Here is a 14,660-nt window from a genome sequence, read left to right on the forward strand (position 1 = left end):
TTCAGACTGAAAAAAAGAGACGATGATTGAAGAGAATGATTTCTGCCAAGAAAAAAACAACAAATCCATACATCCCCCATGAGAGACGTGTACAGTATGTAAAAACATTTATTTACTTGGTTTATTGTATCCGCCTCTGCACAGTTGCACAGGGGTTTAACAAATAATGTGTTCTTACTGGTCCATCTAAAGGTTCAAATTGATTGTATTCTTAAGTTGACCGAAAAAAATAGCTTCCTAACTCCTACTTTTCTCTCCTGAAAAATCGCATATAACAGCATTTCCAGTTTGACCCTCACTCTAGAACAGTAGCACATTTTAAAACTTGAGTCATTACTGGAATGCTTATCTGACCTTAAAAACCCCCCTGGTTTTACTGCTGAGAGACGTCCAGGCAGATAAGATCAACTCGTGGGTGGATATTCATTGAGGACTACAAAAAAAACAACAACTTAGCATTGTAAAATAATGCCCAGAACCGAAGGTCCAAAGAGTTTGTAGGAGTAATTGAAAACTGGCACATCTACAAACTAGCTCTCTTTTACTTCACTTCAATTCACTTTGGAGTCCTGAGGTTTCGACTTAGTGTCATAACATGCAATCAATAAATGCAGTTCTGTCCAGAATTGACTTGCATACAATGGAAAAAGTGTCTAAGACACAAGTATGAACAGGCTTTTTTCTCTCTCTGAAAACAGGCATTCAAAATAGCCAGGATGTACTTGAATGATTCATTGATTCATTCACTCGCTGATTCATTCCTTCATTCGTTTGCTTTTCCCCTGTAAACTAAACTATCATTGATGAACCTGTACCCCATGCACCTCACGAAGTCTGTTCATATATGAGCTAAACAATCACCTCAGTAATTCTATTTGCATAAAATGCATTATGCCAGCTAAAATACTGTATGATTACAAAATTGAAAGCTTTTAGTTTTCCAGTATTATGCATGTGTAGATGTGATTTACACCTACACTGTAAGAATAAAATGACAGTTTATCAAGTGTACAGGGCTTTTGAGTCACACATAGCCAACTAAGAATTGTGAATCACTTTGAATCTAGATAAAAGAAAAACACCTGTTAAACTGACAATACTCACTCTAATGTTGTCCAAACTGCTAATTGTTTTATAATTAATAATGTTGCTGATTTGCTAAGGGTTTGCGAGCTCCCAGCACATATTGCGGCATGCATTAATTATGTGGTTACTCTTATAGGAATATTGTTTTACTCTGTGCTGGCTTTATTTATGCAGGTGATGTTGTTATTGTTTATAATATACATACTATTTAGAAGTTTAGGATGGATAAGAAAGAAGTCTCTGATGCTTACTAAGGCTGTATTTATTTGATCAAAAATACAGAAAAACAGTAATTAGGTGAAATATTGTAAAAATATAAAAAGACTGTTTACTATTTTAATATATTTTTTAAATGTAATGTACATTAAATCTGAATTTTCACCATCCATTACTGAGTCACATGATTCTTCAGAAATCATTCTAATATGCTGAACCTTATTATTATTATTATTATTAACGTTGTGCTGTTTACATTTTTGTGCTACATTTTATGATACATTTAATATAAAGTTCAAGAGACTAGCATAATAGCATTTTTTTTTTTACATTTGTCTTTAAATATTTTATCAAATTTAAATGTCTTCATGGTTGCTTTTGATCAATTTCTCATACCTTGCTGAAATCAAGTTTCTTTCAAAAAATTATCAAACAAGAATAATACTAAGTAAACAGACCATGAATTAACTTCTACAAAAAAAAAGAAAAGCAACTAATACTCAGATTACCCTCCTCTTGTGTACTATGAATGGAACTGTCCGTCTGCTGCTGTTTAAAACTGTGCAATGAATTGCTTTTCTTTATTACAGTTCAGTCTATTAAACTTGCATCTTTTCACATGTTTGAATAAATAAGCCACTGCCAGCAGGATAATTTATTTATTTACCTAGGTTCAAATGCAGGTTCTTCAATTATAGCACTCTGCACTCTCACTGTGCATACAGAGCTGTACTAGCGTCTGAGAACTGATGATAAAAGTAGTTGAAGGCATCTCATTATCTGTTTCCTCTAGTGAGACTGGGGATCTCCATATTCCCCTATAACTTATTATTACAGAAGCAGGGGAAAGCAAAATATAAACAATCAATTAATCAACAGGCTTATTTCATTTACATTTAAAACCTCACAGACATCAATGCACCAACAAAATATTCTTAGTTGAAATAAAAAATACAATTGAATAAAAAACAACAGTACTGACCGAAAGAATGCATGCAAATCAAAATGCGTTTTTTTTTTTTTTTTAAGGAAAGATGATAACTTCTCTCATGAAAATGAGACCATTCCTATTAACACGTTACACGAAATGGATAGGATTACAAGTGGATAGGACAGAAAAGCAACTGTGACCAACATTCTTTATTAATGCATCGATAACAAGAGGACTGCCAATTGTGGGGAAAATGCAAAGACAAATATGCATTTAATGTATAGTTTAAATTTTGCACAACTAGAAAATGCAATTGCGTTTGAATTCTGACCACAATATGCTGCAATACACAGCAAGCTTGTTTTGCAGTTGCACTCATCCGTCTGGATTTCTCCACATGAATCTATCTCATCACACCTGGGGTGGTGCGCGTGCCTCATCAACTGTAACCACAAACTCATTTCTGTCAATATATCATCCATCATCAGCTACCGTTTACATTACATCCAATTAAGCCTTGTTCATTTCATGTGCACAGCGTTTTCTCCTGCTGTTAATGGTAAAAACAAAGATCTGTTAAAGTAAAAGTTTCTTGTCGAATTTGAGACTGAAAACAGACTGATATTTTAGTGCAATCCATATCATAGATGTTTCATAATTCCATGACATCCCAAAAAGGTATGTCCACACACCACAGATTTGCTGAAAACTCACCCAAGTGTTTTGTAATATACAGATTCAGGAAACCGAGGACAAAACGTGAAGCTTGACACATTTGGATATTGTCGCCTGCTACTGTGAAGCGGCTACAGTACATTTGAGTTTTGCAGAAAAGTGACTTGTAAATGGATTATTGAACAAAATCGTGAGAACGGGATAAAACTCCCGCCTCGCAGGTGGAAGTTAAAAGGGGAAAAACACATCTATCAAAAAACGTCAGGGTACCTTTTAAACTATCTCAGCACTCTGCCTCAATGACAAACAAAGACACAACCTCAGAACAGGACGGAAAAGAAATAACCATAAAATGCAGTTCTGTTAAAAGCAGCAGTATCCGACATTATCATGTGGGTACCAAAGTTTGCATTGGATGTTTACTGACACCGTAATGCATGATTTGAGTGTGAAAGGCTCTTTCTAACTTTGAATGGTTTGCAGATTGTAAAGTAAATGAGATTACAGAGTGATTTGAAGTGTTTATAAAACTCCAGATTAAAAAATACTGACGTTTAGTTGCACCGTTCAACACATCTTTTCTCCATCTCTCACTCTTGTACTGCCACTTTCAAAGTTGAGCAAATATCAGTCACATTTTTCTGAGACTGATATTGAAAGCTAGATATATAAATGAATAAGTGAAGCATTCCAAATTGATTATGGCCTTTCCTATTCATTCATGGCACAAATCAATGATGTATGAGGAAAGGCTCTGTGAAATTGAAAATAAATCTTTCATTCAAGTCATCTCACACATTCACGTCTGTGCAGGTTTGTTTGGAAATAAAACATTTAATTGTCCCAATGAAATGCATTTGTTTGGATCCCCAAAGCAAAGGGATATGAGATTTTACACTTTCGGGGGTATAACACAGATTCCAATTACAAGATGTCCTCCCGGTGTTGTTTTCAAATGTGAAAGAACACCGATTCATAAAATTTGTAAATAAATTGCTTGCGATTTGTGCAAACGAATTAGGGTTCAACAATCAAAGGACTTTGCAATGTCAAGGATGAGATCTATGAATAATTCAGCAAATGAAGAAGATTATGCATGGCAACTGAAGGTAACTATGATTTTATATGTTGCTACAATTGGATTAGCACTGCTAAATATTCCAAAACATACATACACCTCACAGATTGAAACATCTCAAGTACATAAAGCAATGAACTTATTAGTCATGAGTCTCCAGTAGCCAGAAGTAAACATTGTCAAAATCCCTGCCTTTTTACATGGATAACATTTGTATTTGTAGGCAAATGCACTCGGTGGCCCCGTATTAAAAGTAATTACGTCATTTTTCCATTTTCAAGTTTTTATTTGAACTGTGAAAGGAGCTCTTTGAAGCTGAATAAAGAAATGTCAGCTTAGCCAAAATGACAAAATAAGTATACTGCATTTCACAAGCTACTCCGTCTCAACAGAAACCTATTACATACTTGTCAGCACCTTTTTTTTTCAAAGCTCATTTTCTGCAGTCATATATAATGGAATGTACATATTTTGCTATAAGGTAGCCCCAACAAGTATTTGGACATTTAAGATAAACTTAAGGATGTATGAATTGAACTGCGTTACAATTGGCACTTTTCTCAGAACTAACTTCATTTTTCTGAACTTTATTATTTTTATTATTAAATTACTTTTAACCAACTGGTGTTTTATGTACACTCTTATGTACACAAGTTATATAATAGGGCCTCAAACTGGTTTCTGTCAGGCGCTTCACAAGTAGAACCTTTTAGGGGTTCACATCGATGGTTTTATGGATTTAGTTTTAATTAATTAAGTTTGTTTTAATTTATTTTCACATCCTGGCTTTATTAAAATTTTATGAATTAAGCAATTTGTAAACACTTTATCACTTGAAAAAAGTGAAATAACCCGTAAAACAGTATGCAAAATATTTAAGACATTTCTCCTTCTATATAATTATTTTGCCGTAAAGGCAACCTTTTAGCCGTAAAACTATAGACATCTTCCAAATATTTTTTTTTACATTTTTTATTCATTTCGAACTGGGTCACAAACTTTATAGTACAAATAAACTGATATTTTTTCTCACCTAAAAATGCGATCAGATGGCTGCTCTCCCATCACCAAGTCAAAGCCACGTTGGAAAATTGTGTATGGCCATGGGCTGCAAAACAGAAAGGGCAAAAACAAAATGAATAATTAATGATTGAAATAATACAAAAAAACTGTATGTCACACCATAGACTCTTCATTCATTGTTAAACAATGCCAGTCTTCACTAAGCCAAATGACCTTTAAAATTGCATGACTTTGTGATGAAAACATTCCTTTATGAACTCACATCAAACCAGTTATGTTCCTGATTTGAACATCACAGGATTGCTTTCAGCAGATACAATGTAAAAACTGCGACCAACAGCAGCAACTCAGTCAGTGCCGTATATACGTGAGCGTGACTTCAAGTGTGTATTTATCCAGTTCTCTATGTGAACTGATGGAGATTAATGCAGAGAGGCAGCTGTGGGGACAGGGGCTGTCGCTGCAGTATAAGAGAAGAGACAAGGAGCTGATGCCTCTCTAAGTAAGCTGTTACTCACAGCAAAAGAGCACTCACAGCCTGGTTAGACCACTTCACACCACAGATCACCTACAGCTGTTTAGACATCAACATTTGTCCTGCAGCATTCATAATTCCTAAGAGTTCCAAAAGCAGGAACGTTCGGAGAATCCATTACCACAGGAAGGTGCAAAAATGTATTAATAAAAAATAAAATAATACTGACCACTAAAGTCAGTTTCTTTATAACATCTACATTTGTTGTCTGTGCCACAAAGTTATCACATGGATTTGCAGGAAACAGTTTCAGAAATATCTTGGCACTTTGAAACTTTTGAAAAGCATTTGGCATCGGACTTTCTTTTTCCTCCACTAAGTGTTAGAGTCAATTAAAAACTGTTCACACCTTCACAGCATGGCACAAAGGGAACAAGCACATCCAGTGCTATTCCACTCCCCTAAGGCAATCTTACTGATTGTTCCAATTTGATTTCTAATTATCGGATCCATCTCACCAACTGTCATCACTCCCATCTTCCTCCCAATTAAAATGCCAAGGCTTTCCTCACCTCCAAGTCTTAATCAAACTGCTCCAGAGCGACAGCCTCAAACCCAGATGAGCATGTTAAAATCTCCTCAGGGAGGGTCTAATTAACTTTAAACGTCTTAAATACAAGTATTTCCGGGATTAGAAACGCGTGCTCCTAACATTTAAGTGCTTTCATTATTTCTGGACTGTTAAGAAGCAAAACACTCTCATATTTTATGCCATTATCTCGCATTTGTGCTTCATTCATCTATCTGTTGACTTGTGCTTGCTGACATTGTTACCTCAGATCAAAGATAGCATCAGTTCAGATACAGTGAATCTTATATTCAGTCCTCTGCTAAAATATCTGAGGGCAACAACAAAAGTTTGGAAACTAAAAAGAAGTACAGCAGAATTGAAAAATAATTAGATTCACTTTGATCATTTTAAAAGTAGTTATTGGACGAGGCACGCAAGTGACGAATTACAACATTTCTTACACGTGTAACGCAATTTAAAAATGCACAATACATACATCTCATTGGTTTACTGAAATGCAAATCACTGTCACACAAATCTAAAATGACCCAGAGCTTTACTGGACTAATCCCTTTTCCAATTCCAGAGGAAGAACATCATGCAAAAAAAGCTAATTAATTCAAACAAGCCAATGTAATTTCCCTACAGTGCATAACACCTGGCTGGCTATCATCACTGGAGACATTTTTACTACAGATAAGAAGCACAACCAACTTCGAGGTGGCAGATACCTGATTGTAGTAGCGCTGTTGTATATCAGAGTCGACACAAGATGTTTATGGTACTCACCCCTGATTTGGGCCCCATTCGTTGCGAATACATAGATGCTTGTGAACAGGGTCCTTCATGTAGCCATCGAAACAGATACATTCTCCTGAAAGCAGACAATTAGTATATTTAAACCCTCATTATCAATAAGATCAGTAGGGCTCATGGTTCAGACAGGTCTAATCACTCTGAGTTCAACTGATCAGTCTTGTCAGGGCAAACCGCAGCCATGTCGCTCATGATTTGGGTTCATGGGACTGACGAGGCTGCACCCTGCGAAGGAACGCGCACCCCGTCCTGAAAAAAACACGTGAGAAGAAGACTGATGCAAATACAGAGGGGGCACAGAGGAAGAACGGCATTTACAAACATGGAAACAAATGTGTTACGAGTGGGAAGACAATGTGTGGAAAAGGCTAAAGAAAACATTTGATATCTTCTGACATTTTTTTGCAAAGCAGTAGTCATCAATATGCTGACAATGCCAGTGATTATGTGCCCAGAGATTTGCTAATGGAATATAAGTGACCTTAAATTCTGCATTATGCAGACTAATATTGGATTTCCAACCCTGATGCTCTGACTAACTAGAGAAAAAACTTTTTGAAAGGCAATTGTATGTAGTGGAAGATGCAAGTTGGAAAGAAAGCTAAACTATTTAAAAGCAGTTCAAGGCAATCTTCAAAACTAAATCATACATTAATTGTGATAGATCAATATAGTTTACTGTATTAGCAATTTACTTGTCTCTTATTAAACCTTTGCTAAATATATTAATACAAACTACTGTTAAAAAGTTTGGGGTCAGTATGATTTCAAAACACTGCTGTTCTATTGAATTTTTCATTCATCAAATAATCCTAAGACATTTTTAAGAGGCACAATATTGATAATGATCAGAAATGTTTCTTGAGCACCAACTCAGCCAATTAGAATGGTTTCTAAAGTATCATGTGACACTGAAGAACGGAGCAATGACATGTAATAAACTTTACATTTATTTTACTTACTAAATGTGTATTTGTCCGCTTGAAACAACAACAAAAAAATAAAGTACAGCTCAGCAAAAGGGTAATTTACCATTATGGGTCATAAACACTTAATTTGATATATTACTGATCATAGGCACAATTTGGCAGGGCCAAGAATAATGCCAATCACTGCACTATGCTATTTGCATAGTTAACTGTTTTAGCTTTTTCCAAAGTAATTTGTAAAACTGAAATTAACTGTGTACCATAGGTAATAATAGCGTTTTTATCAATTCAAATGAGATGCAGGGAGCCTTTATGACTCTGGGTGGTAAATGACAATTTTGCCAGGAAACATGTACCCAGTGTACCCTCTGTGATTGACTGATCATTATTGATATCCAGCAGGCACTCAGCCAGTGCTGTATGCATAAGAAATACATACCTTTTTAATTTATCTCTTCACAGAATATATGCAGAAGCAGTTTTTTTTTTTTTCTATACGGTAAGTCATAAGAGGCCTATAGAACAAAACCTATAGTCTATACTATTTATTGAGCCTTGTGGATATTTGGGGTGACAATCTGTAGGGAATTCTTGTAAATGTAACTAATCAGGACCCCAGCAGGAAGTAAACAAAAAACATTTCTCAAGCTTTTAAGATGTTAAAATTAAATTTATAATGTGTATGTGGAAGTACTTCCATGTTTGTTTATATAGTCCTGCCATGTGACAAATCTACATAAAAGAAAAAAAATATTCAGCTTTGAAGCATAAAAGAAGTTTTAATTATTTGTATTGACGCAGCATATGGGAATCTATCTGTTAGAAACAATGTGTCAAAATTGCTTAATACCTTGAAAATGTACTGCAGAGTGCAACAAAAGCGTCCTGCAGTGTGACATGCTGTACTCCAGCTTAACTGTTTTCCGAATGTTTCTAGTTGTATTATTTATTTATTGTGCATGTCATTTTCGAAACCTCAAATTAATTAGGAGACTAGTGAAATTAAAAGTTGAAGCTACAAATGGTGAACCTAAAATAGATTGTCACCAGCTTCTCAAACTACATTCACTTAAAAAAAGAAAGATATCTATTTAACCTAAAACTAGAACAACTATTAGAACAATGCATGTATAATCCTGAAAGAACCCATTTCAATTCAATTTAAATTAAATTTTTTAGCACTTGTCAAAAAAAAAAAAAAAAAACATTAATATCCATGCTCAACAACTCTTCTGCATTTCAGCATGTTAAAAACAAACCAAATCTAACAACTTGCGAAAAGGCAAACAAGGCGTAATGATTGCTCTGTACAAAATACTGCTGATTTCTCCATTTATTTCGTTTATTTATATTTGTGTATGTGCATGTGTGTAAAAAAAAAAACTATTGGATTTAGACAGAGAGAGTGACTGTGTAGAATTACTTATTAATGAAGTTTTTAAGTCCAGAGTAATTCCTTTCCGCGACCACGGAGAGAGTCTGTAGGGGATCTATTATTCAGTCAAATTAATGAAACGAAAGTGCAAGGATCAGGTAGCCTGAGACACAACATTGCATGTTCTTGTTTAATAAATGTCCCCTGAAGCCCGATGGGAATGAGGGAGGTGAACAGGGGCTCCGAGAGGCCTGTTATCAGTCCGATTCTCATCTCAGATTTTACACATCCTCTGTGCCTCTGATTTACAATCTTTTTTAAAGCGCACACAGCCCCAGTTATTGTAGCTCTCCATCCCCACTTTCATCAGTATCTCCCTCTCCTGTTTGATTGAGACAGTCTCACGGTTTACACATGCTGCGCCTTTCATTAAGAATGCATCATACAAAAAAGCACAATGCAATTATTGAACCCTGGCAGTTCCAAGGCCTCATCCTTTAGATTTCATTTGTGAGAAAACCAAGGCAGGTTCCCAAAGGTCCAACTTTGATTCATTTATCTTTGGAAGATTCTCTTTTCAAAGCCCAATGGAGCTCCTCTTTTGAATTATGGATGCAAACGGGCGGAACTTGTCAACAAATGATAACAATGTTGGATTGATTCCAGCTGCAGATGATCTGCAAAATTCCTGTAAAATGAATGTATTACCATTCATTTGGATGTACCTGGGTGCCTGTTGACTATGTTTTGCCTGACAGGAAAAAAATATTAAACTGAATTGATCAATCTCGGCTTACAAACTTGGAATCTTTGGTGGCAAAATGCAGATAAAGAGCATTAAAATGTATGATGCAAACAGAAAAACTTCTGCCCACTGCCTGAGATTATTCATCAACACTGGACCATCAAGTTTTATAGTTATGCAGTGTGTACTGATTTTTTTCTTTAACAATAAAACTATTGAAATAAAGGAACTGGAATATGATGCTAATCTAATGCCAAGTATATATATAACCTCCAAATCTAAAGAAGTCCTAAAGTATCCAAAAATATAAAAGCAGTTATTTAAAAAAATAAAGAAAGAATTGTCTTTTTTAATGTCACCACTGTATTAAAACGAAAAGGCATGATTAAAATGTCTGGGAAAATTTACTTTAACTTTAATTTACACAAACTTGAGCGCATCTTGTTTTTCTACCTGTTAGGATAATGTTGCTTGTATAAAGAGTTTTTTTTTTTTTATTCAAATTTATTTGTACAGAACTATGACTGTTAATAGAGTACAATAATTACAATTAATCAAATTAATTAAATTCAAAATGTATAATATGCAATCTGTTAAAGTTGTGTTAAAAGTGTAAATAAATCTGTTTTAAATAACTCTGTTTTAAATACACTTGAAATTGAGAAAGTGAAAATAAATTAAAAAGGGTACGTGTTCTGTTTAAATAGCATATTATAAGTAAACTGCTGAGATCTTAGATGGTCAAAGTGCTCACATACAACAACCCAATATTCCTGAATCTAATCAAGTATCATCTAGAATAGTAATGCTTCTCTGGCTCGGAATATCCTAAAGGCATTCCATTTGATCTGTGCTTTGCCTAATTTACGGCCCAGCCATGAATTTAAAAAAGAAAAAAGAAAAAAAGAAAAAAAAGAAATAATAATTCAAATCCAGGTCACTGAAGCTGTATAAGCCCAAGTGTTACATTACAAAGATTCATTGTCAAGCATTACTGTCCTCACAGCTCTCACTCAATTAAGCTTTCATTACTTAATACTGTTCACTCAAGAGAGACACCTTCAGAGAAATCTGCAAATGAAACGACAGATGAATCAGAGCTATGCCTCTCTCCTGTCCCTCCTGCTCTTTAAAGAAAGCTGCGTTACAACTGCAGTTCATTGAGCACATTGATTTTACACAGCGGAGGGGATGGACACTTGTTCACTAGGGCGGAGTGGTGGAGCGAGACATTATTTTATGATTAATTAGTTGAAGAAGCAGACTAATCAAGGCAAGGCAAAAAAAATTATGCTTTTCACTTTTTCTGAATTTTTTCAGTTCCCAAAGTGCAGTTTGAAGGGATATTTTAGCTTAAAAATAATACCGGTACATTTCATATTGTTTTAAACCTGTATGACTTTCTTTCTTCTGTGGAACACACAATAAGATTTTAAAATATATATATATATAAATTATTGATCTGAATTATTTTTCCCTTTATTCAGATAGTACAGTTGGAGAGAGGACAGGAAGTGAAGTGGAAGAAAAAGGGGGACGGGATTGAGAAATGACCACGTGCCAGGATTGAAACTGTATGTCAAAGCGCAATTGTGCTGTATGTCGGAGAACTATCTATCTTCTAACGAAATCGAATCGATTCACAAAATGTAAACAATTGATTTTGTTTGTTAACGTGATGTTGTCGGAACACAGTGCAGTGCAGCACACAGACAGTTTACAAAGCGCATAGGGTTGCAACAGGGGACACAATATGAATGAAGCTTACCTGACAACAGTTCCTATATCAATATCTTAATGAATTGAAAAGGGTCATATAATGCCATTTTTGTACAAGCTAATATGATTCTTTAGGGTCTAAATTAAAAGTTTGTAATATACTTTAATTAAAAATTCTCATTAGTATTGTAAGAAAACACTTATTTTACCTGGTCAAAAACAGCTCTGTTTTCAGCACGCCGTTTCAGTGCATATGTCTTTAAATGATCATGAGCTTTGCTCACTCCGCCCCTCTGTTCTGTGCATACACCGTTTGTAACACAATAACACAATAACCATAACGCGTTGTTCAGTATAAACGTGGAATTATGAATTATATTGAGAACGTCATACATAGAAAACATGCCGTAATGTACCCTAAGTGTAAACCTTAGACGCATTCATTGTGAAGCGTGCAGCTAGCGATTTGCAAAGATTAATATATTAATATATTAATATAAAGTTTAATAAAACGTTTCACTCACTTCCGTTCTTCTGGAGGTTCAGCAGGAACACGAATATCTGGTACCGATCCTTTTTAGCAAAGCTTCTTAGCAAATCCAGCTTTATACTGACCCTCGTTTATAAAGCAGTCTGGTGTGTGAAATGATTTGTGCAAACATGAAAGCATTGACGTTGCTCGTGTGGAATATTCCCTTCGAAAACTCAGCCACTGCGTCTTCAGCGGTTCGGATTCAGGAACATTAAAATGACTGTGTTCGTTATTACACCCAAGAACAGAACACCACAATCGCTTAGACGCCATTCTGCTCATAGACAGTGCTCCGGCATATCAACAATGACCGCGCCGGTCCGGTCCGCGCCGCGCAGACTATGATTGACAGCTACCTCATGTGCGAGGGCGGGTCTGTGTTGAAACGCTCCCGTCAATCAACAATCGTGGGAGGGGCGTCCGTTTTATTGACGTCACAAAAACGAACGGCTCGATTTGAGGCAGGGGAAAACATATAAGGAGATTAAAACAAAACCACTGGATGGATTTTTATCATTATATGATGGTTGTGTACAGACACTGCCAACACACATTTCAGTACAATCAACTTGTAAAAGTGCATGTACCATTATATGACCCCTTTAAATAATGTACAGTTACTGGCACACGTCAAGCTTTTCTTGCGATCTTAACGCCTCTTATGTACTGGTACTTTTTACACATGAGAAGCGCGTTTAACGTAGATGCACAAGCGGTTGCTGTTGTAACAAACAGCACCTGCTTGTTAAAGCGAATTAACATATCCTCTATCTGTGACTAAATCACTAAATATTGAGAATGCAACAGCGTGTGTTAAATTTTTTCTAACTCCAAACGTTTAAAAGTTTAAAATCAAATCTATGCATTTATCGAATCAAAATTCGATTCAAAATCGAGAATCGTGACCCCAAGAATCGATTGGAATCGAATCGAAGGATTCCAAAAGAGTCCCACCCCTAGTATCTAAAACAACACTGGGCTCATTGACTTTCATTGTATGAACAAAATAGAAAAAAGAAAAAGACTTTTCCGGTCCACAAAAAAAAGTTTAGAACGACATGAAGGTGAACTATCCTTTTAAGTATCCCCCTCGGAATGTGTCTCCCTATTGGTGTCAGAGTTTCTAGATGAGCTGTGTGAAGTAAGGAATCGTGTCAGGGTGGTGTTGTACCTGAATCTGGGTCACATTGGTGCTCACAGGGATCCAAGAGACGGCGGCCACACAGATCATTGACCCAGGGGCCACTTGCATTCTGCTGGTAGTACAACAGCACCTGGGCTGGGTTCAGCCAATCAGAAGCATCCAGCTGGCTGCCCTGAAGCAGAACAAATCTGGAGCCTGGAAGAGAAGAGTCAGACAGGATATCAGTCAAGAGTTACATCGAGTAAATTAATGAAATCTGTTAGTGAGCTTTGAAATCATGTACCAAAGAAAGATAAATGGGCAATTTTTGTTGGAGTTTAGAATCTGTCACTTAACCCTAACCTAACAGTCTACTAATACTCTAATGAGAGTTAGTTGACATGTAGTTGCAAAGTTACTTGTAGATAGTAGAATGTCTAAAATGGACCATCAAAATAAAGTTTAACCAAATTCTGTCATCTTTATTGTATTCTCATGTCGTTCCAAACCTTACTGACTTTCTTTCTTCCTTGGAACACAAAAAGAAGATATTTTGAAGAATGTTGGTAACTAAACATTTTTGTGTCCCACTCACCCCAAGGGAAGTCAATGGGAACTAAAAGTGTTTGGTTATCAGTATTATTTAAAATATCTTATTTTGCGTTCAGCAGAAGAAATAAATGCATACAGGTTTGGAACAACATGAATGTGAGTAAATAATAACAAAATGTTTATTTTTGTATGGACTATTCCTTTAATACAGGGATTCCCAAAGTGTGGTACGCGAGCTGCTGCCACCAGGGGGTGCGCGAGAGGAAAAATGTAATGGCGGTCTGTTTTGTAAATGGGATTTTTCCATACAATAAAATAAAAACCATGAACAGTAAACATTTCCTTTTGTAATCGCTTTTATTTTAAATAATTTTTTTTATAATTTATTAGTTTTTGATAGAAACGCTGAAAACAGCTGCTGTCTTCTACACGCTGCTCTGCACTGCAGCCGGTAACGTGACAAATGTGCTTTCGCGCGTTGGCTGGCGCTGAGCCAGTGCTGTCATATATCACAACCATTAAGTGTTTTCAACCACATAATGTTTATTTTAGATTTCAGACATTTAAATATACATAAGTACTAGCAAAACAATGATTTTGATTTTGCTTATTTCTATGGAAGCGGCAATATTAATCCTTTTCATTATAATACACGTTGTATTCATATCAGATACACATTGTGTACGTAGCTTCACATTTTACCCTATTCTTCTCCCAGTTCACCGGCCTCTTAATGTCATGTATTTCTTGAGAAGTGGAGGAATTGACGTCACGTGTTGTAAATCCAACAGATCCGATTCTCTGAACTGTGGCA

General features: G+C 35.7%; 1 protein-coding gene across 4 annotated transcripts in view; it reads right to left on the reverse strand.

Annotated features, from left to right (window-relative positions):
- Positions 1-14,660, reverse strand: part of astn1 (astrotactin 1) — a 267,683-nt gene that overhangs the window by 177,262 nt on the left and 75,761 nt on the right. For all 4 annotated transcript variants that reach the window (XM_056239481.1, XM_056239480.1, XM_056239482.1 and 1 more), the window contains 3 exons: positions 13,343-13,510; positions 6,845-6,929; positions 5,020-5,094 (listed from right to left, as the gene is read on the reverse strand). In XM_056239481.1, coding sequence (XP_056095456.1) covers positions 5,020-5,094; positions 6,845-6,929; positions 13,343-13,510 — 328 coding nt within the window. The remainder of the gene's footprint in view (positions 1-5,019; positions 5,095-6,844; positions 6,930-13,342; positions 13,511-14,660) is intronic.

The sequence above is a fragment of the Rhinichthys klamathensis genome, unplaced genomic scaffold, assembly GCF_029890125.1.
Source record: "Rhinichthys klamathensis goyatoka isolate OS25496 unplaced genomic scaffold, OSU_Roscu_1.1 h1tg000566l_1, whole genome shotgun sequence".
NCBI lineage: Eukaryota > Metazoa > Chordata > Actinopteri > Cypriniformes > Leuciscidae > Rhinichthys > Rhinichthys klamathensis.